The following is a 26,207-nucleotide window of genomic DNA, read 5'->3' on the forward strand; positions in this document are numbered from 1 at the left end:
TGTGAGGCTGGCATGCATGTGATTGTCTATGTAAACCAATGCCATGAAGCTCCCAGGGCACAACTTTTGTGCGGATGTTAATGCCAGAGGGGGTTTGGTGCTCTGCAGGTATTGAGTCAGCAGCGCGTTGGCGACTTTTATGAACTATGCGCCTCAGCACTCGGTGATCCCGTTCTGTAACTTTAGGTAGTCTCCGCTTTGTAGCGGAGTTGCTGTGGTTCCTAAATGCTTCCACTTTGCAATAATACCATTCACGTTGATCGTGGAATATCTAGGATTACGGGCTCGGCCGGCCGCGGACAGTCACCCGCATTTGCCGGCCGTGCTCCCATTAAAAAGTCTGAGTGCACAGTCCGTAAAACAAAAAAATAGGACATGTCCAATTTTTTACGAACGCTTTCTACGGCCTGAACACATTCACATAGAAATGAATGGGTCCGTAATTATGGATAAAATTTGCGGTCTTGTGCATGGGCCCTAACTTTTACAACAGTGGCATCCTATTACAGTACAATGCTCAAATTCAGTGAGCTCTTTACAACGACCCGTTCTTTCACAAATGTATATAAAGGCGACTGCATGGCGAGGTGCTGGATTTTATATACCTGTGGCAATGGGACTGAATGAAACATCTGACATCAATGATTAAGGCCTCATGCACACGACCGTAGCCGTGTGCACGGCCGTGATTTTCGGGTCGGCGGCTGCGGACTGTCAGCCGCAGGCCGCCCGCAAATCGCGGGACATGCACATGGCCGCCGCCATTGTTTTCAATGAGCCCGGACCGCAGAACAGGGCCGTAATAAGACATGCCCGTTCTTTCTGCGGTCCGGGCTCCCGGGCCGTGCAAGGACCGCAAAAACTGGTATTGCAGCGTATCCCCATTGTAGTGAATGCAGCTGAGCTGCAATAAGAGACACAGCCCATGGACAATAGTGGCAGCATTTCTGAAAATGTTTTAATCCTTGTCAACCCCTTTAAGGGCTCATGCACATGGCCCTATTATAGATCTGTAATTTGATGCCCATATACTTCTACTGTACCTTCATGTTCACACAGTGTTTTTTCCCATATAAACCTGTAGAAAAAAAATATTGCGGCATGCGCCATTTCAAGCTGTATTACAGAGATATTGTCCTCTAAATGCATGGCCTCTAGTGAAGAATATGGTCTCTTATTAGGGCACCATATGGCGGCACATGTAGAGACTCCGTTTGCTGCTGTACAGGGTCTACAGCTTTGTTGCATGCATAGGCCCTAACCATGCAAAAATGAACAGCCAGATGCTATATAAATTTGGCGTACAGACATGTCTGAGTTTTTTAATAAAATATCTTAGGGTGCTAGCACATGAAATCATAATATGGCACCCATAGAAGTCTATGCGGCCCTACTGTACCTCCTTATGCCTCCAATGTCACACTGAGGTTTTTATGTGACATGCTCCATCGAATGCCATATTACAGAGAACTTCTCTCGTAGAAACATTGCTCCTCGGAGACGATATCCAGGGTTGTATACTGTGCTTGGCATCCAACTGAAAGGGACATTTGGAGGAGTAATGTCAGGCTTCGTTCGCATCTTCTGTCAGGGCTCCGTTCATGGGGCCGTCAGACCTTCCAGTCAGGGAAACCCATGAACGGAATCCAAACTGAAACAAACGCAAACCGTAGGTTGCATCACCATTGATTTTAATGGTGACGGATCCGGTGCAAATGGTTTCCGTTTGTCACCGTTGTGTGAGGGTTCCGTCGTTTTGACAGAATGAATAGCGCAGTCGACTCCGCTATTGATTCAATGGTGAATGAAACGGAAGCTGTGGTTTCAGTTTCACTTTCCGTTGCGGGGTTCACCCGACGGAAACCTCAGACGGAACCCCGGAACGGAAAGCGAACGGTGATGTGAACAGGCCCTAATTCGACAATACTAAAGAGTCTTTATTTATAGAATACGTTCTTCTTTACGGGGCCGGTTCTCTTTTATTATTAGTGAATATTTGTAAACTTTGGGCTACAATGTACGTCTCGTTGTAGGTATACAGCTCTCCTGACTATAAAGATGCAGCTCAGCCGTGGAATATGTTGCGCTGGAAGTGTGGCATGTTATAAGTATGACTGTGAAGGCGCACATAACACAACAATACAGCGCATACAGAAAAGACGTAATATTAAAACCACTGTGGCGTTATCCAACGTAAATAACACGCTGTAATAAATACAGGGATAGACTTTGTGGCGCTGAGCTCAGTATATGGTACACGATGCCTGACATTATTAGATCATACACGCTACACAAGAAGCTGAGGCGTAGACGGTGGCGTTCAGCTCAGGGATGTAGTGTGTGATAAATCCTGTGTACAGCGGATCCAGGCCGCACTTTCCTCCTGTCCGGCACCCTCCTGTGAGCTATCTCCCGGCAGCAGCGGGCGTGCTGCGAGTTACATGGAACAGCCAGTTGTTTAAAAATCCTTCTAGAACGGTTTCTAATCCCCCCTCCTCCTCCTCCTCCCCCCCAGCTCCGAGGAAAGAAAAAGAAGGAGGTGGAGGAGGCAGAGGCAGCCTGTGTGCGCCTCTCCGAGCTCGTCCTGCTGAGGAGGAGGAGGGAGCAGCACAAGAGAGGAGGGTGGAGGGGAAGGAGGGGGAAGAGCTTGTCTATCAAACTGGTTGCTATAGCGAATGGGCGGGGTCGGCCGCCGGGCGGGCCTATCAGGATGGGCGCTGCTGGTGTCGCCATGGTGACGGGGTTGTTCCCGGGGAGGCTGTGATCGGTTGACAGGTGTGTGACAATCGGAGCTTTCTGCAAGCATGTACGCCAAAGGCAAGAGTAACAGCGTACCGTCCGACAGCCAGGCCAGGGAGAAGTAAGTGGCGCTCAGCCTGGGGGGACGTGTGCAGGGGACAGTGGGGAGGGACAGGCAGGGGCTTCCAACAACTTCCTCCCCTTGTATGTGTGTGTGCAGGAGAGGAGCTGGTACACCGGTGCTGGGGGAAAGTAAGTTTGGGGCAGTGAGGTGAGTGCATGGAGTGCGCTGCTGCCCCCGGTGCCGGCCTCTCCATCATTCACTATCCACATTGTGGTGCTGTGTGAGCGGTGCAGAGCTCCGGTGTCACCTCCTGCATTGTACACCTAGCTCGCCGCTAAACCCGACCAGCGCGCTGACTATCCCATGCTCTGTCGCTGTGTGTGTGTGGCTGACCTCCGATCGTGTCGCAGAAAAAAAAATTTGTCCAATTTTCACAACAAGCGGTTTCTGGGGGATTGTAATATTTACAGTTATTATTTAATATCGTGTCTGTACAAGATCTTCTTAAAAGAACGGTCTAATATCGTGCGACAATTCTCCCGGTGTGAATGCCGGCATCTTCCCGCAGTCGGGAGGAGATCTCTGTATGTCATCCCCGCACACCTGGCGTCGTCCTCAGGTGCACGGCCCCGGGGCGCACCAGGTTCTCACCCTCCGGGTAGTAGGGCTCCGGCTGCTGACCAGTCCCGTCTGTGCTGCAGCCTGCCCGGAGCGGAGAAAGGATCAGCCTGCGGCTTTGCTAGGACGTGCGATGCTTGGAGGAAGGAGCTGGAGAAAGTGCAGGGATTGTTCTTTACCTGCCGACCTCTCACCAGCCCCACAACTTCCCCAAGTCCTGGATCTCCACCAAACCTAAAGTCAGCGGCTTGTAATAATGTAAAGACTCCCAGGACTGGAGATCTAGAAGCCCAGGTAGTCCTCATCATAGAGGAAACTAATATCCCTGCCAGGAACCCTACAGGGCTGCAAATGGCTGCTTACAGGGAACAATAGACGCCATTCAAATGATAAACTGGCGTTTTAGTGCCCATTTTAATGCACTTTTCACTATTCTCATCCCAGTCAGGACTTGCTTTTCTAAAAAAATGAATCACATTTTTATATAATATATATATTTTATAGCAAAATGTTGTGGATTTTATTAAATAAATGTAATTGTATTCTAAAGTTGCTTGGTTTACAATAGGACTTGTGTCTGTGTGTGTATATATATATATATATATATATACTTTCAGTTTTTAGTTAAATAAATAATTCTAATGGAATCTTGCGGACTCCTTTTCCAGAGTTTCCCCTTAACGTTGGACAGATGAGCATCCATGCGGCGTATGTAAACAATACACATTCTGAATGTATCCACTCCTGAGATCTCTGTTCCTGGATTGCTTTGTATAGTACAGGAGCAGACCACAATAGGTGCTGTTATTTTACTTTGCTATCTGGAAACCATCAGCAAGTATACGAACTATTATGGGCTATGTGACTACCCAGGACAGCCAGGCTTTTTGCCTGATGCTCATGAATCCCCTGCTCATCGCTCTCCCCTACATTTTTTTTTAACTCAAAAGTAGGATTGGATCCCGCACAAGGGAGAGGGGAAACATTCCCTAATATTTCCTTGGACTGGGTTCCCTGTCCCTTCTGCCAACATCCAATACGCCATTTTGATAAAAACAAATAAGAGAGGGAACTGCAGAATGTGATGTGCAAGGGTCCTAACACACGAATATATAGACAGCGATTACCACGTGAATGCCTAATGCTTGCATTGGGTGTTCTTGTTAATACAACAGGTAAAATGGTACACAGTGTTTTGGCTCGTGCAGGACGTGAGGGGGTGGTCCATGACAAAGGGATTCCTTGGGCCGTGTACCACCCTAGGCCTAACACCTGAGTATGTTTTGCTGAGAATGTTCCTTCAATTAACTGAACTATGGGGCCTTGAAGGAGCGAATTAATTAATCCGACCTACAGACCAGTCAGAGAAGACCCAATTTGTAACTCAAAATATTAAGACACACAACAATATCCAATGCATAAACTGCTTGCTGATTGTTTCCGTGTAAGGCTGGGTGCACACAGATTTTTTTGCAGGCAGAAAATCTGCCTCAAAATTCCGTTTGGCATTTTGAGGCAGATTTTGCTCTGCCTGCACGCTGAATTTTGCGGCGTTTTTTGCTTGCGGCCATTGAGCGCCGCGGACAAAAACGCCGCGAAATACGCTTTCTCTGCCTCCCATTGAGGTCAGAGACGTAAACACCCGAAGATAGGGCATGTCGCTTCTTTTTCCCGCGAGACAGTTTTTCCACTCGTGCAGAAAAAAACGCCTCCGCCTCCCATTGAAATCAATAGGAGGCATTTTTGGCCATTTTTCCGCATCAAAAAAACGTGTCAAACTCCGTGTGAACTGGCCATAAACAGGAGATTTTTTTTTCCCCTAATGTGACTAGACTGAAAAAATAGCAAATACAACAAAAAGGTCATGTAAATCTATAGCTTAGAGGCCAGAATTTAAATTTCCTGTGTAACCAACGTTAAAGGAGTTCTCCTCCTTGGATAATCCTTATTAGACGGGTCCCTTGACAATAAGATAATCAAAAAGTGTTCCCCTGCTGGGATCCCCGACGATTAACTGTAATCTGTTGAAAAACCTGGCAGTAAACATCCTTTTATACTGGCCAATATGGGCCGTGACGATCAACGAGACTACTCATTGATCGGCGCTCATTTGGTCCTTTCAGCAATGCTTGGTTATGTATGTGGACGAGTGATCGTTACTACAATCGCGTGTCCCCATACACTTCCATCATGTTGGCAGCACAATTCCCTGTTTACACAAAGATAAGTTATATCGCATAAATTATACGATCAGTCGATGAATGAGAGTTTGCACGTTCATCGGCTGATCATTGCCCTGTTTAAACAGGGCAATGATCGGTAATGAGTGTTCTGTGAAGGTTCGTTTGCCCGGCCATTGACCCATGTATTTCCCTGCAGTGCCACCATGGGTCAAAATAAGTATTACACACTGCCTTTTGAAATCAATGAGTTGTCTGTAATGCAGGACAGGTCCTCCAGAGCTAGAGACGCTCTTCGTTCTGTCCAAAAGATGAGGATCCTGAACAGAGGACTTCCCTCTATTAACTCAGAACTCCCTATTAGGGTATATGAAAATGGGTTTTCTAAACTAGACGACCACTTTAATCAGGAATAGGTCTTTTTATGTCACTGTAAATATAACTACACTAGAAAAGCATATGCTGTTCCCTGAATAATCTTGTAAATTTATCTATCCTATCTATCCTGCGTAGTTGTGTGTGCACAAGCAAGGACCTCAGACTCCAGTCCCACATATATATTTCCAAACGAATAGTCAGCACAACATAGGGCGCCAATTCAGTGAAAAAAAGGTTATTCACCCATACGTCAGTGCAACGTTTCAGCCCACATGGGCCTTTCTGAAGCCTTGAGTAAGGCCCATGCTGGGGCTGAAGCGTTGCACTGTCTATGGGTGAATAAAACACTTTTTTTTCACTTGAAGTCGCTTGGTGTGGAGTGCTGCCTACCTTTTTGAATTTCTAAATATTTGGAACCGGAGGTGGCGGTCCCGAGGTTTGCACCCTCTAAATCCCTACTAAGGCTTTGCGCCTCTTTCTGCTGTTCTTTTTTGTTTTTTATATCTATTTATCCTCCCCGTTTAGATATAGCTAACGTCTGTGGCCATGTCCGGCGTATAGAGAGTACAATACCCCCCATCAGCGGTCGAGGTCCCTGACAGCACTATATAAAATGTTCCCTTAGTTCTTTTTCCTAAGCATGTACAACCCGCTCTCTTCTATAGTTTCTGTATAGCCCATTTTTAAAACGAAATGTTCTGATAAATGAGAGGTTTTCTGCTATAAAGAACGTCTGCCCAGTACTTTATTAGGGTATGTTCACACAGGCAATTTTCGGCCGAAAAACGGCTGAAGAATCGGAAGCAGAACGCCTCCAAACATATGCCCATTAATTTCAATGGGAAAAACGACGTTTTGTTTTGGTTTTTTTTTCACGGCTGTTTTTCAAAACTGCTGCATAAAAAAACGGCCACGAAAAAGAAGTGCATGTCACTTTCTCAGACGTTTTCGGAGCCGTTTTTCATAGACTATAGCAAAACAGCTCAAAAAACGCGAGTGGCTTAAAAAACGTCTGAAAATCTGGAGCTGTTTTCCCTTGAAAACGGCTCCGTATTTTCAGACGTTTTTGAATTTGTGTGTGCACATACCCTTATTGGTTATATTTTTGGTCTGCACGTTCAGTGGTGAAACTTCTGGACCATCGGTGGTTTGGCTGCAGGGTTTTCTTTGTTTTGCTCTTTCTGTTAGGGCCTGTTCACATCACCCTTCGCTTTCTGTTCCGGGGTTCTGTCTGAGGTTTCCGTCGGGTGAACCCCGCAACGGAAAGTGAAAGTGAAACCACAGCTTCCGTTTCAGTCACCATTGATATCAATGGTGACGGAAACATCGCTAATGGTTTTCGTTCTTCACCGTCCTGGCAGGTTTCCATTTTAACGGCTGAATCAATAGCGCAGTAGACTGCGCTATTGATTCAGTCGTTAAAAAGGAAACCTGCCGGAATGGTGACGAGCGGAAACCATTAGCGATGTTTCCGTCACCATTGATATCAATGGTGACTGAAACGGAAGCTATGGTTTCACTTTCACTTTCCGTTGCGCAGTTCACCCGACGGAAACCTCTGACGGAACCCCGTAACGGAAAGCGAACGGTGATGTGAACAGGCCCTAAGAGGTCGTCGTCTTTGGGCAACTGCTTTCCATGTGCCCTGTCAGGACTTATGAGGATTGAAGCGGATCTGTCAGACATTTATGGTGCCCTGTCTGAGAGCAGCATGAAGAAGTGAGTGAAACGCTGATTTCCGCGTGCTGTCAGTTATCAGTTAATGTTCGCGCAGCGCCCGAGTATATTAATATATATATGCTCCCCCCCCCCCCTCAATGTCACCCCACCCTGCTGCCGCTGATTACATAGGGTGAAAAATGCCAAATTAAAATGGAGAAAAGTGTCAATCAGCGGTTGGATGGCTGGGGGTGCGTGAATAAATGAATATACTTTGACTTACTTTTTAAAATGCTGGATGCGTGCTGCAAGTATAAGTTTTAAACTACCCACCGTTAACTGATAAGTGACAGCACACGGAAATTAGTATGTCCGCAACCAGCACATCTTTTTGGAGGCTGTCACATTGACATGCCTACACTTTCTTGCTGCGTTTTTCACCCGCGGCCATTGCGCTCTGTGGGCGAAAAACGCTTTTTCTGACCTCCCATTTTAATGGGAGGCGGCTTCTGAAGTTTCTTTATTTTTGGCGCTCATTCTGATGCGGTTTCCGCGTCAAAATCTGCGCCAAAAACTCAGTGTGAACTGGGCCTAAAAGAGTTGTTCAAACGCTGATCAACTTCTGGCTTTGGCTACAAAAACTACATGTGTGAATACAGTCTTAAGGAATCCGTTTAAGGAAATGTTCTTGGGCCTCATGCACACTTCTGTTGGCCGTCGTATGGCTGCTAACGACTGATCCGTGAAACACTGATGGCGTGATTCCGTGTTTAGTCTGTTTCACCGGACCAAATGAATGAAATGGCCGAGACTGTTCCATCAAAAACGGACAGGAGTAGGACCTGTCCTATTTTTGTTGGAACGGCCACGCAAGTGCACATGGCCCCACGGAAATGAATGTGTCAGTGTGCTATGCGTAACAAAAACGGATAGCACACTGAAGAATGTAACTGAAGTGGGCATGAGGCCTTGGAATTGACTCTCTCACAGGTTTGAAATAACGTGAAGATAAACTGCGGCACTACGTTTAGATATGCAGATGAGGTATTTCCGGAAGTGGGCAAAAATAATAAACCTTCCGAATATACCTTATCTGCATATCTAAATGGAGTTCTCCAGTTTATCTTCAAAATATTGATGTGGTGGGAGCCCTACCTACAGCACCCGGAGTATACGCAGTGTGCCATAGATAATATTTGCGCTAGGTTTAAATTGAGTGTCCTAGGAAATGTGCAGTGCCAACCGGTTTGGGTGATCTGGATAATCCCAACTACTTCAGTAGCAGATTTTCCGCTGCGTTTTGTCTAGGGATCCTTTTACACAAGCAGATTATCTGCCTGTAACGAGTGCCGATAGACAATTGCAATCATCGTACTGTATGTGACCAAAGAACAGTGCGATCCTTTGAGCACATACATTTCATTATTGTTAGCAACTAATCTGTTTATATGGCGGGATCTTTTGAAGACCACTGAGGACTTTTCCGATCCTTTGCTTGTTTGTAGGCTGATCGCTGGGCATGTTTACTCTGGGCAATTATCGGGGACGAGCGTTTGAAAATGCGCTCATTCGCCCAATCATCTACCCATGTGGAAGGACGTTAATTGATTACATAAAGAGCAGCCCCTGATAGATTTTGAGACCAAGCACCGGGCTCAGTCTACAGCTAGAGCTTTTCAGTCCATGGCAGGAGTGTGCAGCATCGGTGTCTGTAATGCTGGAGCTCGGAATAGAGCAGGACTCTGCTACATGCTAGGAAGTACTGCAGCGTATGGTTTCATTTATAACTGGGGGTACACCTTAAGAAATGGAGCTATCTGAAGTAAACTACAATGAATGTATTGGGCCCTTCTACCGCGCACTACTGATGCTGCAAGTTTTACAGCCGTCCAGTCAGAGCTACATACACTGAGGACATAGTGGAATAGGCAACCAATGGAAGTTTTAATACCTAACTGTCCAGTCAGTCCATGTAGCTCAATTTCATAGAGATCTGCTTCTGCATTTCTAAGGCTTGGTTCACATCTGCGTCAGGGCTCCGGTCTGGTGTTCCGTCTGAGCTTTCCGTCTGAACTGAGCCTTGACTGAAACAAACGGAAACCGTAGGTTCCCGTTTGCATCACCATTGATTTCAATGGTGACGGATCCGGTGCAAATGGTCTCCGTTTGTCTCTGTTGTGCAAGGGTTCCTTTTGTTTTGACGGAATGAATAGCGTAGTCGACTACAAACATCTGCCCATTGCTTTCAATGGGTTTTACGATGTTCTGTTCCCACGAGGTGTAATTTTTTTAAGTGTCACTGTCAAAAGACGGTGCATAGAAAGACGCCCGCATCAAAGAAGTGCATGTCACTTTTTGGGACATTTTTGGAGCCGTTTTTCATTGACTCCATTGAAAAACCGCTCCAATAACGTCTGTAAAATACGCTACAAAAACGTCTGAAAATCAGGAGCTGTTTTTGCCTGAAAAAAGCTCCGTATTTTACTAAGCCGTGTGAACATACCCTTATGCCTACTGCAGGGCCTGAGGAGGTGGTGCATGACACAGGGATTTATGAACGCCAAAGAGACATCCTGTGTCATGCTCCTCCCCCTAAGGCCTTACACGAGACATAACTCTGTGTATAGGTTTTGTCCAGTGTTCTTTTAGTTTATGCCAAACTGCTGCCTATCACCTGCAGACCGTCAGTCTGGAGTAGTATGTTACTTGGACACGTGGTTATTAAAGGAGCAGACGTGCCCCTGATCTAATGTGCATTGGGTCTGATGGTCCTTTTGAGCGCAACATTCATGGAATATAGGATGTGGTAAGTTTTCTTCACTGCTCTGTTAGGCATTATTCACACGAGTGTGTCTGATTTGCATCCGCAAGAACCGTGCTTCTCTGCAAGCACTTCCTGATTTTGCTTTTCTTTTTTTTTTATTTGCATTCCTTCCAAACTGGTGCGTGAAAAACGGACTGCACACGTATATTGTCCATGTGCTGTCTGTTTTGTTTTTTTCAGGCACCCTTCGACTTAATTGGGCATGTCTGGTCCGAAAAAACAGACCAGTATAGGATATGCAGTAAGTTTCTCGCAACAGACACCTGCCCCATGAAAAAACATGGATGTGTGAATAGCCCTATTGAATTGCATGGGTCTATGTGGACGGGCGAGAAACACACTTGTGTGGATAAGACCTTGTTAGAATAACTCCATAATATAAGTAAATTGGTTCCAAATCACAGCTTCACACACATTGAGATATATATATATATATATATATAATAAATCAATGATCCCTAATATCTGTGGTAATTCGCTTGTTATGTACTGACTCAAATTAGTCCATAAACCCCTTGTTTTATTGATGTGTGAAAAACCCTTGGATTTGGAATTCATTTTACTTGTCCTTCGTTTTCTTCAGGGCCCGCAGTTGGAAACAAAGGACTATTAGCTCTGTAGATTTGCGGCGTTTGCCCAGTCTGCCCTTCATTGAGTTATTTTCTACTGAACCACAGACGAAGTCCCATTCATCCAGCGCTAGCCGTGTATCACTTGAATGGAAATGCATCAGATTGACTGTAGATAGTGTTTTCTGCTGAATTACCACATGTGATCATAAATCTTTCCTGCATGTTGATAAGACTTGAAGTGGTACAAATGGTGAAAATCGAAATGGAGAGAGTGTTGATTTAAATGAACACCTAAAAGACGCATTAGTGAGAAAGTGATATCGGGCTTTACTGCCTGTCCTGATCTTTGCTACAGAACCGAGATCCCCAACCTTTTTTAAACTTGAGAGCTACGTTTAAATAGAACAGGCGGTCTGTAGGGCCACAATAAAAAGGTGACTATATGTGCGGCTGTTACCTGCTTATCTTTCTCGTAGCCAATTGTTAGCTTTCTTGTAATTGTTCTGTTTTCACTGTAAGTTGAACCGTTTTTTGTAACGGCCGTCACACAGGTGCATTTATTTCAATGTGGTTGTACACTCGGCCGTTTTTATAATGGACCGTTTGAAGGGCCCGTGAAAAAATAGGACATGTCCTATTTTTGTCAGTTTTCATGGATCCCTCAATAGACTCAAGGTCCCATGCACACGACCATAATATTGATCTGCAGTTATGGACTGTAATTGCGGATCAAAATACTGATCCATTCTTTTTTATGGCCAACAGCCACCTTGTATATTTACGAGAAGGTGTCTGGGTCATAAAAAGCATCCGTAAAAAATAGGACATGTCTTATTTTTTGATTTTACGTACCATGCTCCCATACTTTATAATGGGAGCACGGCCCGCAAATGCGGGTGACTGTCCGCGGCCGGCCGTGCCTATAATTACATTATACAGTGTAGTTAAGGGATCTCTTGCCCGACCTGGGCCGTGTAAACGAGCGCCGATCGAGACAGCTCATTGATTGGCGCTCGTTTGCTCCTATCACGAGGAGCTATGTTTGGGGACGAGCGATCAATACTACGATAGCTCGTCCCCATACATTTCTATCATGTCGCCAGCACATCTCCCTGTTTACACAGGGAGATATGCTGCCTTAAACAATAATATTTCTTGAAGCCTAAACAATGCAATCCGCCGATGAACGAGCATTTACTCGTTCATCAGCTGATTTCTTGCCATGTTTACACAGGACAATGATCGGGAACGAGCGTTCTGTGAACACTCGTTTGCCTGATAATTGGCCCGTGTGAGAGGACCTTGAGTCTTGGCAGTCAGAGCTGAAGTGTAAAACATGGGGGATGACAGTAGCAATATGAGCCTCTGATGACTGTAGATTAGACTGTCTCAGACTCCCATTAGACAATGCAGTTGAGCTTCGGTTACCAATGCTAAGGTTCCATGCACACGAACGTGCTTTTGTGGCCGCAATTCCCCCGAAAATCCATGGGAGAATTGCGGCCTCATTCATTCCTATGGGCTCATGCACACGATTGTGGTTTCCACGGTCCATGCATGGAGCCCGGATCGCAGAAAGAACGGGCAAGCTTTATTACGGCCGTGTTCTGCGGTCCGGGCTCATTGAGAATAATGGCCGCGGCCATGTGCACAGCCCGCGATTTGCGGGCGGCTTGCGGCTGTCTCTGTGGCCGGCCGACCCGGAAATCACGGCCGTGCACATGGCTACAGTCGTGTGCATGAGGCCTAAGGGATGTCCCAAAGGTATTTGCGGTCTTTGAGATGATTTTGCTTCTCCTGCTAAATGTCAGTGATTCTTTGGCACTCGTGGTGGTGTTGCCATACATTAATATGTATCTATAGCCAAGGAGTCACATGTAGGGTATCTGACACCATATGGATTATTTTCCCAGAATGTTTCTCTAATAACTGGTTTTCGGTAGATGTTTTACTTTCATCTAATGGGCTCTATTCTTGATTTTGCATAGATTATGTAGGTGAAACATGGGATGAAATTGTGGCTATGTTTAAGCTTCCTTATTCATTGTCATTGTAAGCCACAAGTAGTAATGTTTTATATTCAGCGGGTATTCCAAGTATTTGCCACTGGTAATTATTAACTTGTCACGACTATTTATCTATAGGCCCAACTCCTGGGGCACATAGATTAACTGGATTACTAGGAACCGGTTCTTTCGGTTCTTACAACAAGGTAAAGGGATCAAGGCCTCATGCACGTGCAATTCCATGTTCGCTGAGACATTCTGCGGTGCTGACCAGCACTGAACTCCAATGTGTCGCCAGACGCTATATTCTCCCCTAGTAGCAATGAATAGCTCCGTAATACAGCAAGACTTTGAGCATGTCACTTTTTTTTTTTGGCGAAATCTAATAAACTGGAGACGTGTGTGTGTGTGTGTTTCACACTACGTGGAAAAAGTATTGGGACACCTACACATTGTTCCTACAGGAGCTTTTATGACATCCCATTCTAAATCCCTAGGCATTAATAGGGTGCTGGTTCCCTCTTCCTTTTTCAGCTAAAACAGCTGCCACTCTTCTGGGAAGGCTTTCTATAAGGCTTTGGAGTATGTCTGAGAATTTTTTCCCATTCATCCAGAAGAGCATTTGTGAGGTCAGACACTGATGTTGGACGAGAGCCTGTATCGCAATCAACATTCTTATTCATCCTAAAGGTGTTGGATGGGGTTGAGGTCAGGGCTCTGTGCGGCTCCGTCAGGTTCTTCCACACCAATCTCCTCCAACCATGTCTTCATGGACCTCACTTTGTGCACTGGGGCACAGTCATGCTGGAACAGAAAAGGGCTGAACCCCAAACTATTCCCTCAGCGTTGGAAGCATGCTATTGTCTATGTCTTGGTTTACTGAAGCATTAAGATTTCCCTTCACTGAAACAAAGGATAGGCCAACGCCTGAGAAACAGCCCCATAGCATTATCCACCAAACTTTACAGTTGGCACAATGCAGTCACACAGGTAACGTTTTCCTGGCATTCGCCAAACCCAGACTCGTCCATCAGACTGCCAGATAGAGAAGCGTAATTCCTCACTTTACATAAAACACTTTGCCCCTGCTCCAGAGTCCTGTGGCGGCGTGCTTTACACCACTCCATCTGACGCTTGGCATTGTGCTTGGTGATGTAAGGCTTACATGCAGCTGCTCGGCCATAGAAACCCATGCCATGAAGCTCCCAGCGCACAGTTTTTGTGCGGATGTTAATGTCAGAGGAGGTTTGGGGCTCTGCAGTTATTGATTCGGTTGAGAGTTGGCGACTTTTACGACCCATGCGCCTCAGCACTTGGCGACCCCGCTCTGTAACTTTACGTGGTCTGCCAGTAGTCTGAGGTGCTCTGGTTCCCGAACGCTTCCGCTATGCAATAATACCATTCACAGTTGTTCTTCGAATATCTAGGAGGGGAGAAATTTCAGACTGACTTGTTGCGATGGTGATGTCCTATTACAGTACCACGCTGGGATTCAGTTTGATTGGAGTGCTGTGTTCTTCTCTGTTGGATTGTGTATGTGTATGTATATGTGTGTATATATATATATATATATATATATTATAATTTTGGTTACATAGGTTGAAAAAAAACTCAACAAGTCCATAAAGTTCAACCTTTCTCAATAAATTACCCATCATTCATTACTAGGTTAGTTATAACCCTCAATGTCATTCGTCAGTAAATAAAGATCTAGACTTATTTTTAAATGCTGATATATCTGCCATTACTACCACTTGGGGTAGGGCATTCCATAGTTTGACTTCTCTAAAGGCCCTACTACTTTGGCCGGTGCAACGTTTTGCCGATCGAGACGGCTCATTTGCTCCTGTCACAAGAAGCTATTTATGGGGACGAGCGCTCGTTACTCCGATCACTCGTCCCCATACAAGATCATGTTGGCCTGCGCGGGAGATGTACTGCTGACAACGATAATATAAACATTTTTTAAGACTATACAATCAGCAGATGAGTTTGCTCGTTCATCTGCTGATCACTGTCCTGTTTACACAGGGCAATTATCGGCAAAGAGTGTTCTATGAATGCTTGTCTGCCCGATAATTGCCCAGTATAAAACCCCCTTAAGGGTATGTTCACACGCTTGACAAAATACGGAGCTGATTTCAGAGAAAACAGCCTCTGATTTTCAGGCGTTTTTTAAGCTGAGAATGAAATTTGGAGTTTCTTTTGAGGCTTCTCTTCAGATTTTTTTTTGAGACGTTTTTCATAGTGTTCAATGGAAATTCCAGCTCAAAAAAACGCCTCAAGAAGTGACATGCTACTTCTTTTTACGCTCTGTTTTTTGACAGCTAAGCGTAAAATAAAGGCTCGTGGGAACAGAACATCGTAATTCCCATTGAAAGCAATGGGCAGATGTTTGTAGGTGTATTAGGGGCGTTTTTTCAGGCGTAATTCGAGGCGTAAAACGCCTCCATTATGTCTGAAAAGAGGTCGTGTGCACATACCCGAAGGCTGGATTCACACGAGGTCATTACGTCCGTAATTGACGGACGTATTTTGGCCGCAAGTCCCGGACCGAACACACTGCAGGCAGCCGGGCTCCTAGCATCATAGTTATGTACGACGCTAGGAGTCCCTGCCTCTCCGTGGAACTTCTGTCCTGTACTGAAAACATGATTACAGTACGGGACAGTTGTCCTGCAGCGAGGCAGGGACTCATAGTGTCGTACATAACTATGATGCTAGGAGCCCCGCTCCCTGCAGTGTGTTCGGTCCGGTACTTGCGGCCGAAATATGTCAATCAATTACGGACGTAATGACCTCGTGTGAATCCAGCCTAACTGTAAAGAACCCTTTCCTACATTGATGTCTGAAATGTCTTTCTTCCACACGCAATGAATGTCCCTTGGTCCTCGGAAAGAACAGATTATGTGCTAGTTCTTTGTAAAGTTCCAACCCCACCATGGAGTCATTTAAAAAAAAATAAATATATATATATATATATATATATATATATATATATATATACATTGGGGTACATCTACTCCTACCGGCTTGAGAATAAGGTCATGCGTTTCTACCCTTTTATGTGTTTAGCTGATAAACCGTGGTATTTTTATTGGTAATTTTGGCTTTCATGGTTCCCTGTTTGAATTGTATGTTAGTAGCATAAAACACATGGTAAGGTTGGTGAACGCTGTTTGCCAATATCTCGCACAAGGGTGGGTTTGAAATAAGTAAAACGCCACCCAAATTTCACGTTTCCATGGAAACAATCTGTGGGAAATTTAAGATGTTAACAATTGCCTGTTTAACCCCTGAAAATGTCTCTCATTGCCTGTGTAGTAGCATCAAGAAACTGGTTCTAATTTGATCTCCTGTGACACCACATTGGCACATGTATTTCCAGTCATACAAATTCCTAATTTTGACCCTCCCACCCCACCCCTTTAACCGCACTGAAATGGCACCACCCTGGTACCTCATATGGCCTCGCTTTTTTCATTCCTTCGTTCGTAGAGAGATAATGGCTGCTGTGCATTCTCCATAGTCCCCTTTATGGATACAGTTGCCTAGGGAAAAAAAATAAGCGTAAAAAGTAACCATTGGCAATGTGTCAGATGTGAGATTAAAGGGGTTTCCTGTTTTATGTAAAAATAGTTACTCATTCTATGATAAAAAGTTATACAACGCACTAATATTATTTGTGTTACTATGGTTTACTATTTTAAGATCTCTGCTTGTTGTCAGTGAAATGAGAACCGTCTTGTTTTTGTCCAGGTGCTGATTACTTGATGATGATCATGTTCAACTGACCCCGTTCCACAACTCTTTACAAAAGAGGCCGGGTTCCCACGGGTCGGATACACTGCGCAAAAATTACGCAACATATCCGACCTGGAACCCGTAGCACCTTCCGTCGACTTCTCTATTGATTCCGTCTAAAAAACAGAACCCTAAGGGTATGTTCACACGCTTAACCAAAAACGTCTGAAAATACGGAGCTGTTTTCAAGGCAAAACGGCTCCTGATTTTCAGAAGTTTTTTTTAAGCCACTCGCGATTTTCGCTGCGTTTTTAACAGCCGTTTTTGGAGCTGTTTTTCTATAGAGTCAATGAAAAACTGCTACAAAGACGTCCCAAGAAGTGACATGCACTTCTTTTTCGCGGGACTCTTTTTACGTGCCGTTTTTGGAAAACGAGGCGTAAAAAAACGCCCCGTCGGAACAGAACACCGTATTTCCCATTGAAATCAATAAGCAGGTGTTTAAAGGCGTTCTGCTTCCGTTTTTTCAGGCGTTTTTCGAGGCGTAAACATCACGAAGTACGCCTGAAAACACTCCATGTGAACATACCCTTACAGAACAGTGACAAACGGAAACCATTAGCAAAGTATCCATCACCATTGATATCAATCCATGTATTACAGACTTTCAATGGCTGGGTTGTAATACTCCATTCCTGACCGTGCCTCAGACCTGCAGTGTAAAAAAAAAAAAAACACTTTTTGCGAAATCTATATTATTGGGGAGCATTGACAACTATAGTAGTTTTCAAGAACGTAAAAAAATAAATCAATAAATGAAAAGACCAGACATCTTCCGAAAGGGCTATCTTGGCATATGTCTAGTCAATGTAAGGCCTTATTTACACGAACTTGTGCCTTTTGGGCACGCAAAAAACGCTGCATTTTTTGCGCGTTGCAGTTCCGTGTGTCATCAGTGTTTGGTGCGTGGCTGCGTGATTTTCGCGCATATGGCATCCTTATGACATGCAGTTTTGAGGTTTAGAAAATGAAGTGAAGGAGGTGCTTTTTTATTTTTCCTTTTCATTTCTTGAACGCGAATCACGCGCAGCACACGGAAGTACGTCCGTGTGCTGCGTGGGATTTTCACGCATCCATTGACTTCAATGGGTGCGTGATGCGCAAAAAACTCTAAAGTATAGGACATGCAGTATGTTTCAGGCAGCGGACACGCTGCGTGAAAAACACGGAATGTCTGAATGGCCCCATTGACTTACATAGGTCCGTGCGACACGCGTGATTTTCACTCGCGCATCACGGACGTGAAACACGTTCGTGTAAATAAGGCCTAAGTCTTTAGAGTATCTAGTACGTATAATATGTAGGGACATTTTCCTGATATACACTGAGCATATACCCCCAAAAGTGGTGTGAACAGAGCTTTTCACACAAATTTACACTTATTCATTTAGTATTCTGTTTGTGTGATCTGGCTGTTTTCACGCGCACTCATGAATAAGGGCCAGTTGACACAGAGTTTTTTTGATGCGGAAAACGCGCCAAAAATGCCTCCCATTGATTTCAATTGGAGGCGGAGGCGTTTTATTCCCGCGAGCGGAAAAACCGGCTCACGGGAAAAAGAAGGGACATGCCCTATTTTTGGGTGTTTACACCTCTGACCTCCTATTGACATCAATGGGCGGCAGAGAAAGCGTATTTTGCAGCGTTTTATGCCCGTGCCGAAAAACGCTGCGGAAATCGGCGTGCAGGCAGAGGAAAATCTGCCTCACAATTCCAAACTGAATTTTGAGGCAGATTTTCCTCCTGAAAAAAACTCTGAGTGAACCCAGCCTAAGGCCTTATTCACACGAACGTGTTATACGTCCGTGCTACGCACTTGATTTTCACGCGCGTCGCATGGACCTATGTTAATGAATGGGGCCGTTCAGACTGTCAGTGAATTTCACGCAGTGTATGTGCGCTGAGTGAAACTCATGACATGTCCTATATTTGCCCGTGTTTCGCGCTGCACGCAACCATTGAAGTCAATGGGTGCTTGCAAATCGCGCTCGGCACACGGAAGCCCTTCCCGGTGATGCGCACTACAGTAGTAAAAACTACTATTTTGTAAACATAAAACCAGTGTCATCATGATGCCGGCTACGCGAAAATCACGCAGCCACGCACCATTTGCTGATGACACACGGACCTTTTGCGCGCGCAAAACGGACATGTCCGTGTGATTAAGGCCTAAGGGTATGTGCACACAACCTCTTTTCAGACGTAATGGAGGCGTTTTACGCCTCGAATTACGCCTGAAAAGACGGCTCCAATACGTCGGCAAACATCTGCCCATTGCCTGCAATGGGTCTTACAATGTTCTGTGCAGACGAGCTGTAATTTTACGCATCGCTGTCAAAAGACGGCGCGTAAAATTACGCTCGCGTCATAGAAGTGCAGGACACTTCTTGGGACGTAATTGGACTCCAATGAAGAACAGCTCCAATTACGCCCGTAAAAGACGCCGCGAAAAGCGCGTGCACTTGTAAAAACGTCTGATATTCAGGAGCTTTTTTCTCCTAAAAACAGCTCCGTAATTTCAGACGTATTTTGCGTTGTCGTGTCCACATACCCTTAGGGTATGTGCACACGCTAGCTTCCTTTTACGTCTGAAAAGACAGACTGTTTTCAGGAGAAAACGGCTGCGTCGTTTCAGACGTAAAAGCTCCTCCTTGCATTTTGCGAGGCGTCATTGACACCCGTAATCTTGACTTCAATGAAAAACGGCTCAAATTTACGTTTCAAAGAAGTGTCCTGCACTTCTTTGACGAGGCAGTCATTTTACGCGTCGTCGTTTGACAGCTGTCAAACGACGACGCGTAAATTACTGGTCGTCGGCACAGTACGTCGGCAAGCCCATTCAAATGAATCGCCAGATGTTTGCCGACGTATTGTAGCCGTATTTTCAGCCGTAAATTGAGGCATAGTACGCCTTGTTTACGCCTGAAAATAGGTCGTGTGAACTCAGCCTTAGTGTTTCCTTCACTTCCAAAGTTGCGGTTTGATCTTCTGGTTGGTTGATCCTTTGCAAACTCTCCACTTCTTTCCACCTTTTACCCCCTCTTCTTTTCTTCTGTTTGCTTTTCTTTAGTCCATTTCCCTTGTGTGTATGTATGTGTATTCCAAGTCTATACTACTATTATGTTACTACTATACTGATTGTGTCCTAAGATTCATTGGCTCACGTTTATTAAGATTGGCGTATTTTGCATCATAGTGAAGAGCGTTGTTCTTGTTTTAGATTTATACCAAATTTATTAAAAGTTGCACATGTCTAAATCTGGTGTATTTCAAGTTCTCTGACCTTTTTTATACCTGCTATGAGCAGCCGTACATTTGCACCACTAATTTGGGCCTTTTCTAACTTTTTTTCTTTTTTTTTTGGGCGTCCCAAGACAAATGTTGTCAATTTTGTCACCATTTTAGATTTTTGTCAAGTTTTTCAATCTGCAATTTCGGACGAAATCAGGTGTAAACCTAATAAATGTGGACCATTGAATCTCTTATTAGTGGATTATAACTTGACATGTGTATCCTGTTCTACTATTACTATGATTTAAAAGTCATTGAACTACGAGATTTCATGAACGTCCAAGCGGATTCAAAACTATTTTCACACAAGTGCCCAATTATTCTGGTGACCTGTTCACTGTAGTAATTGTATATAGTCCATAATTTGATATAACAATGTAGGAAGGCTTCTAAATATTTTAGGTCTTTTTATAGCATTTGGTATACCTGTTATTTGTTTATAGTTAGAGGATATATCACCAGTTTATTAATTCCCTTCCTCCTAGCTAATCTAATACGGTAGGCGCTTTGCTGCTGATAACTACAGTGTGATTTGGTTTAAAAAACACGTTTATTATTTGCAAAGTTATGAGCCTCTTTCTAGATATGTTAATGTAGCTCTAATAGCCAAATAGGAGGTGACTCTTTCTTTTCACACTGGGCGGTGTAATGTTTTCTGTACAGCATACAGCTTCTCCCCCTTCCCTGCCCAGCAGCACAGTGTGATCATATAGCGTACAGCTTCCCTTCCCGACTATGTTTTCAACTGATGGCCTCCGGTTGTTTCACAGCTAGAATCTCATCTTTCATATGACACCAGAACCGCTGTTCTAAGTGGTCCACAGCCCAAGATATGGCTGTTTTAAAGAGAATCTTACAACTGCCCATACATGTAATGGGGAGGGCTTCACATATCCTGGGGCACTGTAAAAAAAATTCCTATCCTCCTCCGTTATTTAGATATCAGTGCCGCTCTATTTGCTGCCCGATATTTAAACAACCCCCTGAACTGTCAGTGGGGTGTGTAATTGGCAAGGGGGCATGTTATTATGGCTGTGACACTGTCCAGTCAGCTATGGACAATGTCCCAGCAAGGGCTGGAGAGTGTGAACGTGCACACCTCCGCCACCACCACTGACAAGAAGAACAATGTGAATTCTTCTTCTGTTCCGTGGCGGCAAACTCCTCCGCTCTCGGCAGACAAGGACCAGATCACACAGTTTTGCCGTCCTTGTCTGCCGAAAGCTGAGGAGTGAGAGCTTGCTCCGATGACGCTGCTGATGATAGGCCCGCCGCCACGGAACAGAAGAAGAATTAACATTTTTCTCTTCTGTTCAGTGGTGGCGGCGGAGGTGTGCGCGTTCACGCTCTCCTCTCTACAGCTCTTGCTGGGACACTGTCTGTAGCTCATTGGATAGTGTCACAGCGATAGTAACACGACCCCTTGCCAATTACACACCCTATGGACCGTTCAGGGGATTATATCGGGCGCCAAATATTAAGATTTTTCCATTCCGCAGCAATTTCTGCTGCTTATTCTGTGCAGAGACACTGTGTGTTTAGCCCATAGGCTTCAATGGGGAGCAGAAATTCCGCAACAGATTTATGTTGTTGCGGTTTTCACAGCGTTTACGCAGCGGACCCAGTGAAAACCGCTGGAAATCCGCAGGTGCACATATACTTTGCTATAATCAATGTTTAACACTAAATCCGCAGGTAAAACGCTGCAGATTTCTGTGACCGATGTACCAGCGTATTTCTAGAGATTCTGCTACAGATTTTCTGTTGCAGAAAATCTGTAGCGTATCCTGTGTGTGGGAACATACCCTTAGGCATCATTTACACGAGCGTAATATACGCGCGTGCTTTTCACTCGTGTTGTACGCACCTATATTACTCTATGGGGCAGTGCAGACAGTCCGTGGGTTTTGCGCAGCGTGAGTGCGCTGCGTAAAACTCACGACATGTTCTATATTTCAGCGTTTTTCGTGCATCACGCACCCATTGAAGTCAATGGGTGCGTGAAAACCACGCATGTCGCACGGAAGCACTTCCGTGCGAACTGCGTGATTCGCGCAACAGCTGTCAAACTCTGAATGTAAACAGAAAAGCACCACGTGCTTTTCTGTTTACAAACATCCAAACGGAGTGTCATAATGATGGCGGCTGCGCGAATATCACGCAGCCGCGCATCACACTGATGACACATGCAGCTGTTAAGTGCATTTTGCGCACGCAAAACGCAGCGTTTTTTGCGTGCGCAAAATGCAAACGCTCATGTAAATCAAGCCTTAGGCTGGGTTCACACACATTATTTACGGGCGCTTTAGCCCCGAATTACGTCCGAAAATGCTGCTCAAAAGCGTCGGCAAACATCTGCCCATTTATTTGAATGGGTCTTACGATGTTCTGTGCCGACGGTCATTTTTTTTACGCGCCGCTGTCAAAAGGCGGCGCGTAAAAAATACGCCCGCGTCAAAGAAGTGCCTGTCACTTCTTCAGACGTAAATGGAGCCTTTTTCCATGGACTCCATGGAAAAACCGCTCCAATTACGTCCGTAATGGACGCAGCGAAAGACGCCTGCACATGTCATTACGGCTGAAATTACGGTGCTGTTTTCTCCTGAAAACAGCACCATAATTTCAGCCGTAACGGACGCTGCCGTGTGAACATACCCTTAGGTGTTGGCTGTATTACACAGCCGTCACCCGCTAAGTATGGAGCAAACTCGGCCCGTGAGCCCTCTCCATACTTCTTAAGGCTGGGTTCACACGAGCACATTAACGTCCGTAATGGACGGACGTATTTCGGCCGGAAGTCCCGGACCGAACTCAGTGCAGAGAGCCGGGCTCCTAGCATCATAGTTATGTACGACGCTAGGAGTCCCTGTCTCTCTGCAGGACAACTGTCCCGTACTGTAATCATGTTTTCAGTACGGGGCAGTAGTTCCAAGGAGAGGCAGGGACTTCTAGCATCGTACATAACTATGATGCTAGGAGCCCGGCTCCCTGCACGGAGTTCGGTCCAGGACTTCCGGCCGAAATACGTCCGTCCGTTACGGATGTTAATGTGCTCGTGTGAACCCAGCCTAACAGCTGCCACGTACATGTACCCGGCGTGTTGTTTGGAGGTATAATCCACCTAAAAATAAAAAATAAAATTGGTTTGAAAATGTGAAAAACTGCTAGTAAATTTATAAGTCTTATAACGTCCTTAAAAAAAAAAATGAAATAAAATGATTTCTACAAAAAGATGTTATTGTAAACCTTATTTATTTGTGGTATTGTTATTCATTTTAGAAGCCAAGAATTTCAAATGTAGGAAAATGCAAAATTTTCGACGTTTTCTTTTACATTTCGGATTAATTTTTTTTATAAATAAAGAGAAAACCTATTGTTCAAAATTCACCATTAACATAAAGTACAATTTGTCATGAAAAAAAGTGTCTCCGAATCGCTTGGATAAGTAAAAGCATTTCAAAGTTATTACCACGTAAAGTGACACGTCCGATTTGAAAAATCTGACTGCGTCCTGAAGTCCAAAACAGGCACCGTTCTTAAGGGGTTAAGCAATTTGTTTTTCCAATGATTTTACCCGGTTTCCTAGACTTACTATATAAGGTAAATTTAAATGTACTTGTTTGGGGTTGTCCACATGTAACGGAATTGCTGCATACTTTCTGTCCGGCGTTGTGAACGGAAAACACGCAGCAGAATACAGTAGCAGCAAAGTGGGTGAGATTTAACAAATCTCATCCACACGCTGCGTAAAATTTCTAAGCAGAAATTCACCTGTCATGCGTATTTTTTGGGACCGCAGCATGTCAATTTCTGCTGCGGACAGTGGAATGAATTCAATGGTGCATTTTTTCCACAGCGGAATGTCTGCTAGTTTTACCGGAAATGCTGCAGAAATTTTCTGCAGCAATTCAGTTACGTGTGGACGAGCCCTTAGGCGTACGTAGTGTAAGCGCAGCAGAATTTCTGCAACGGAATTCTGTGCAAAAATTCTGCATCATTTACAGTAGCAGCAAAGTGAATGAGATTTAGAAAATCTCATGCCCACGCTGCGGAAAAAAATGCACAAAAGTCGTACGGAAAGTGTTCTGCGGTGCGTTTTTTAATTCCGCAGTATGTCAATTTATGCTGCATGTTCTGTGCGGAGATGTGTGTTAGACTTCAATGGGGATAAGAAATTTCGCAACAGATTTATGTTGGGTTTTTTACAGCGTTTACACAGTAAGAACTGCTGGAAATCCGCAGGTGCACATATACTTTGCTAGAACCGATGTTTAGCACTAAATCCACAGGTAAAACGGCTGCGGAAAACACGCAGCATTTCTACAGCAACACGAGCAGGAAAAAAATCTAGAGATTCTGCTGCAGATTTTCTTATAACATACCTTATAGGTAGAGGAAAAGCCTCAAAAGATGGAACAATCCCTTTGAGACCAGATCGATCAGGACGACTTTTGTCTACATGCCGTATTCGGACATATGGATGTCCTAGAGCGGCTCCCACTTTGGCGTACTCCAGCCATCCATGTACTACATGGACAGCCATTTATGTGAATGGCCATCATGTAATATTAAAGTGTAGCTAAACGTTTGACAAACTCCTGACATGTCATAGAAGTTTGGATTGGTGGGAGTCCGAGCACTGAGACCCCCACCAATCGCTAGAACGAAGCAGCTGAAGTGCTCGTGTGGGCGCTCAGCCGCTTTGTGTTTGTTCGGCTTTTTCCGGAAAGCCGATGTATCGGAGTACGGGCTCATAGACTTTTTATTGAGTCCGTACTCCGATACATTTATTTATATGAAGCGGCTGAGCGCTTCAGCTGCTTCGTTCTAGGGATTGGTGGGGGTCTCCGTGCTCGGACCCCCACCAATTCAAACCTTTGACATGTCAGAAGTTTGTGAAACGTTTAGCTGCACTTTAACTTTCCCTTGCAGTGGACTCTGCTGGGGAAATTAGCAGCCGGTCACATCGTCGTCCTTCACGATCCGCTATTTTCAGAGAGCTGTGGCACTGCAATGAGATAACGCCCTTAAATTGCCCATAGACATAAAGATAATCCATCCAACTGATTTTCGGATTGTTAGCGATAAATGTGTCTTTTGAAGCAAGAACTAATAATTCCAAACGATCTGTCGCCGGTACCGAAAAAACCCTACAGCCCTAACTTTAGTGCATTATCGCCCAAGATGCTGTTTAGGGGCAAATTAACGAACGATCGTATGGTGGGAAATATTCTTCTATCTGTGGCCACTTCCCAACAAAGATTTTAAAAAAATCGGAATGTTTGTCGTCTTTGCTCAATTTTGGGAATACGCATTTACTCCATTTTATTACAGTTTGATAAAGTCTCTTTTCTAAATATCTGTACTATAGGTGAAAAATAGGGGTATGAATATATGTAATATTCTGTCTGGTCTTTCAAGGATCTGTTCCTCTGCAGGATGACGCTTGAGTTTTTTTTATTTAGTTTCGCCTGTAAACATTTTCTCCTCTGTGTTTAATCCTATTTGCTTTCACTTTCTATTTAATCTTGATGTAAACGGAAGCCTCTGAGTATTACTTGGGCCTAAAATTCGAAAGGCCTCCATCTGTTCTACATTGTAATACTATGAAGCTCGGATGTGTTGACTGTAATAGTCAGTCTATACCTCACGCATTTAATATATATATTTTTTCAGTGCTATTAATATCTGGCTGTTATGTAATAGCATACAGTTAAAAATACACACCCCTCCCCCTCCTCCATTATCTTTATTACTTGAAGCTTGTGTCTGAGGCAGGAATCTTAGGAGAAATGTCTCTCAATTTGCTTGATTATAGACTTTCAGCCTGAAAAATATTAAAAGGACGAAACGTTTTGGTTTATTTTTTTCGTTTTTTTTTTCTTTAACTCTTTAGTACAGCTTGGTAATTTTGAATAAAATTTTCAGGATTTTTTTTTTCATAGTGTAACACACAACAGGTTGACCCCTCACGGCACTTGCCAAACAGGTGGATGATGACCTCCTGCTGCCATGACAGTCACAGGAGAAAAACACTTATAGGCTTTTTGTTCCTGAGGAATGGCCTACAGG

At 44.5% G+C, this 26,207-nt stretch overlaps 1 protein-coding gene across 5 annotated transcripts in view; it reads left to right on the forward strand.

Annotated features, from left to right (window-relative positions):
• The first annotated feature begins 2,771 nt into the window (after nt 1-2,771).
• Nucleotides 2,772-26,207, forward strand: part of SSBP2 (single stranded DNA binding protein 2) — a 210,147-nt gene continuing 186,711 nt past the window's right edge. For all 5 annotated transcript variants that reach the window (XM_075837681.1, XM_075837709.1, XM_075837691.1 and 2 more), the window contains exon 1: nt 2,772-2,860. In XM_075837681.1, the coding sequence (XP_075693796.1) occupies nt 2,805-2,860 (56 nt within the window). In that variant the 5' untranslated portion in view covers nt 2,772-2,804. The remainder of the gene's footprint in view (nt 2,861-26,207) is intronic.

Source organism: Rhinoderma darwinii, chromosome 1, assembly GCF_050947455.1.
Source record: "Rhinoderma darwinii isolate aRhiDar2 chromosome 1, aRhiDar2.hap1, whole genome shotgun sequence".
Lineage (NCBI taxonomy): Eukaryota > Metazoa > Chordata > Amphibia > Anura > Rhinodermatidae > Rhinoderma > Rhinoderma darwinii.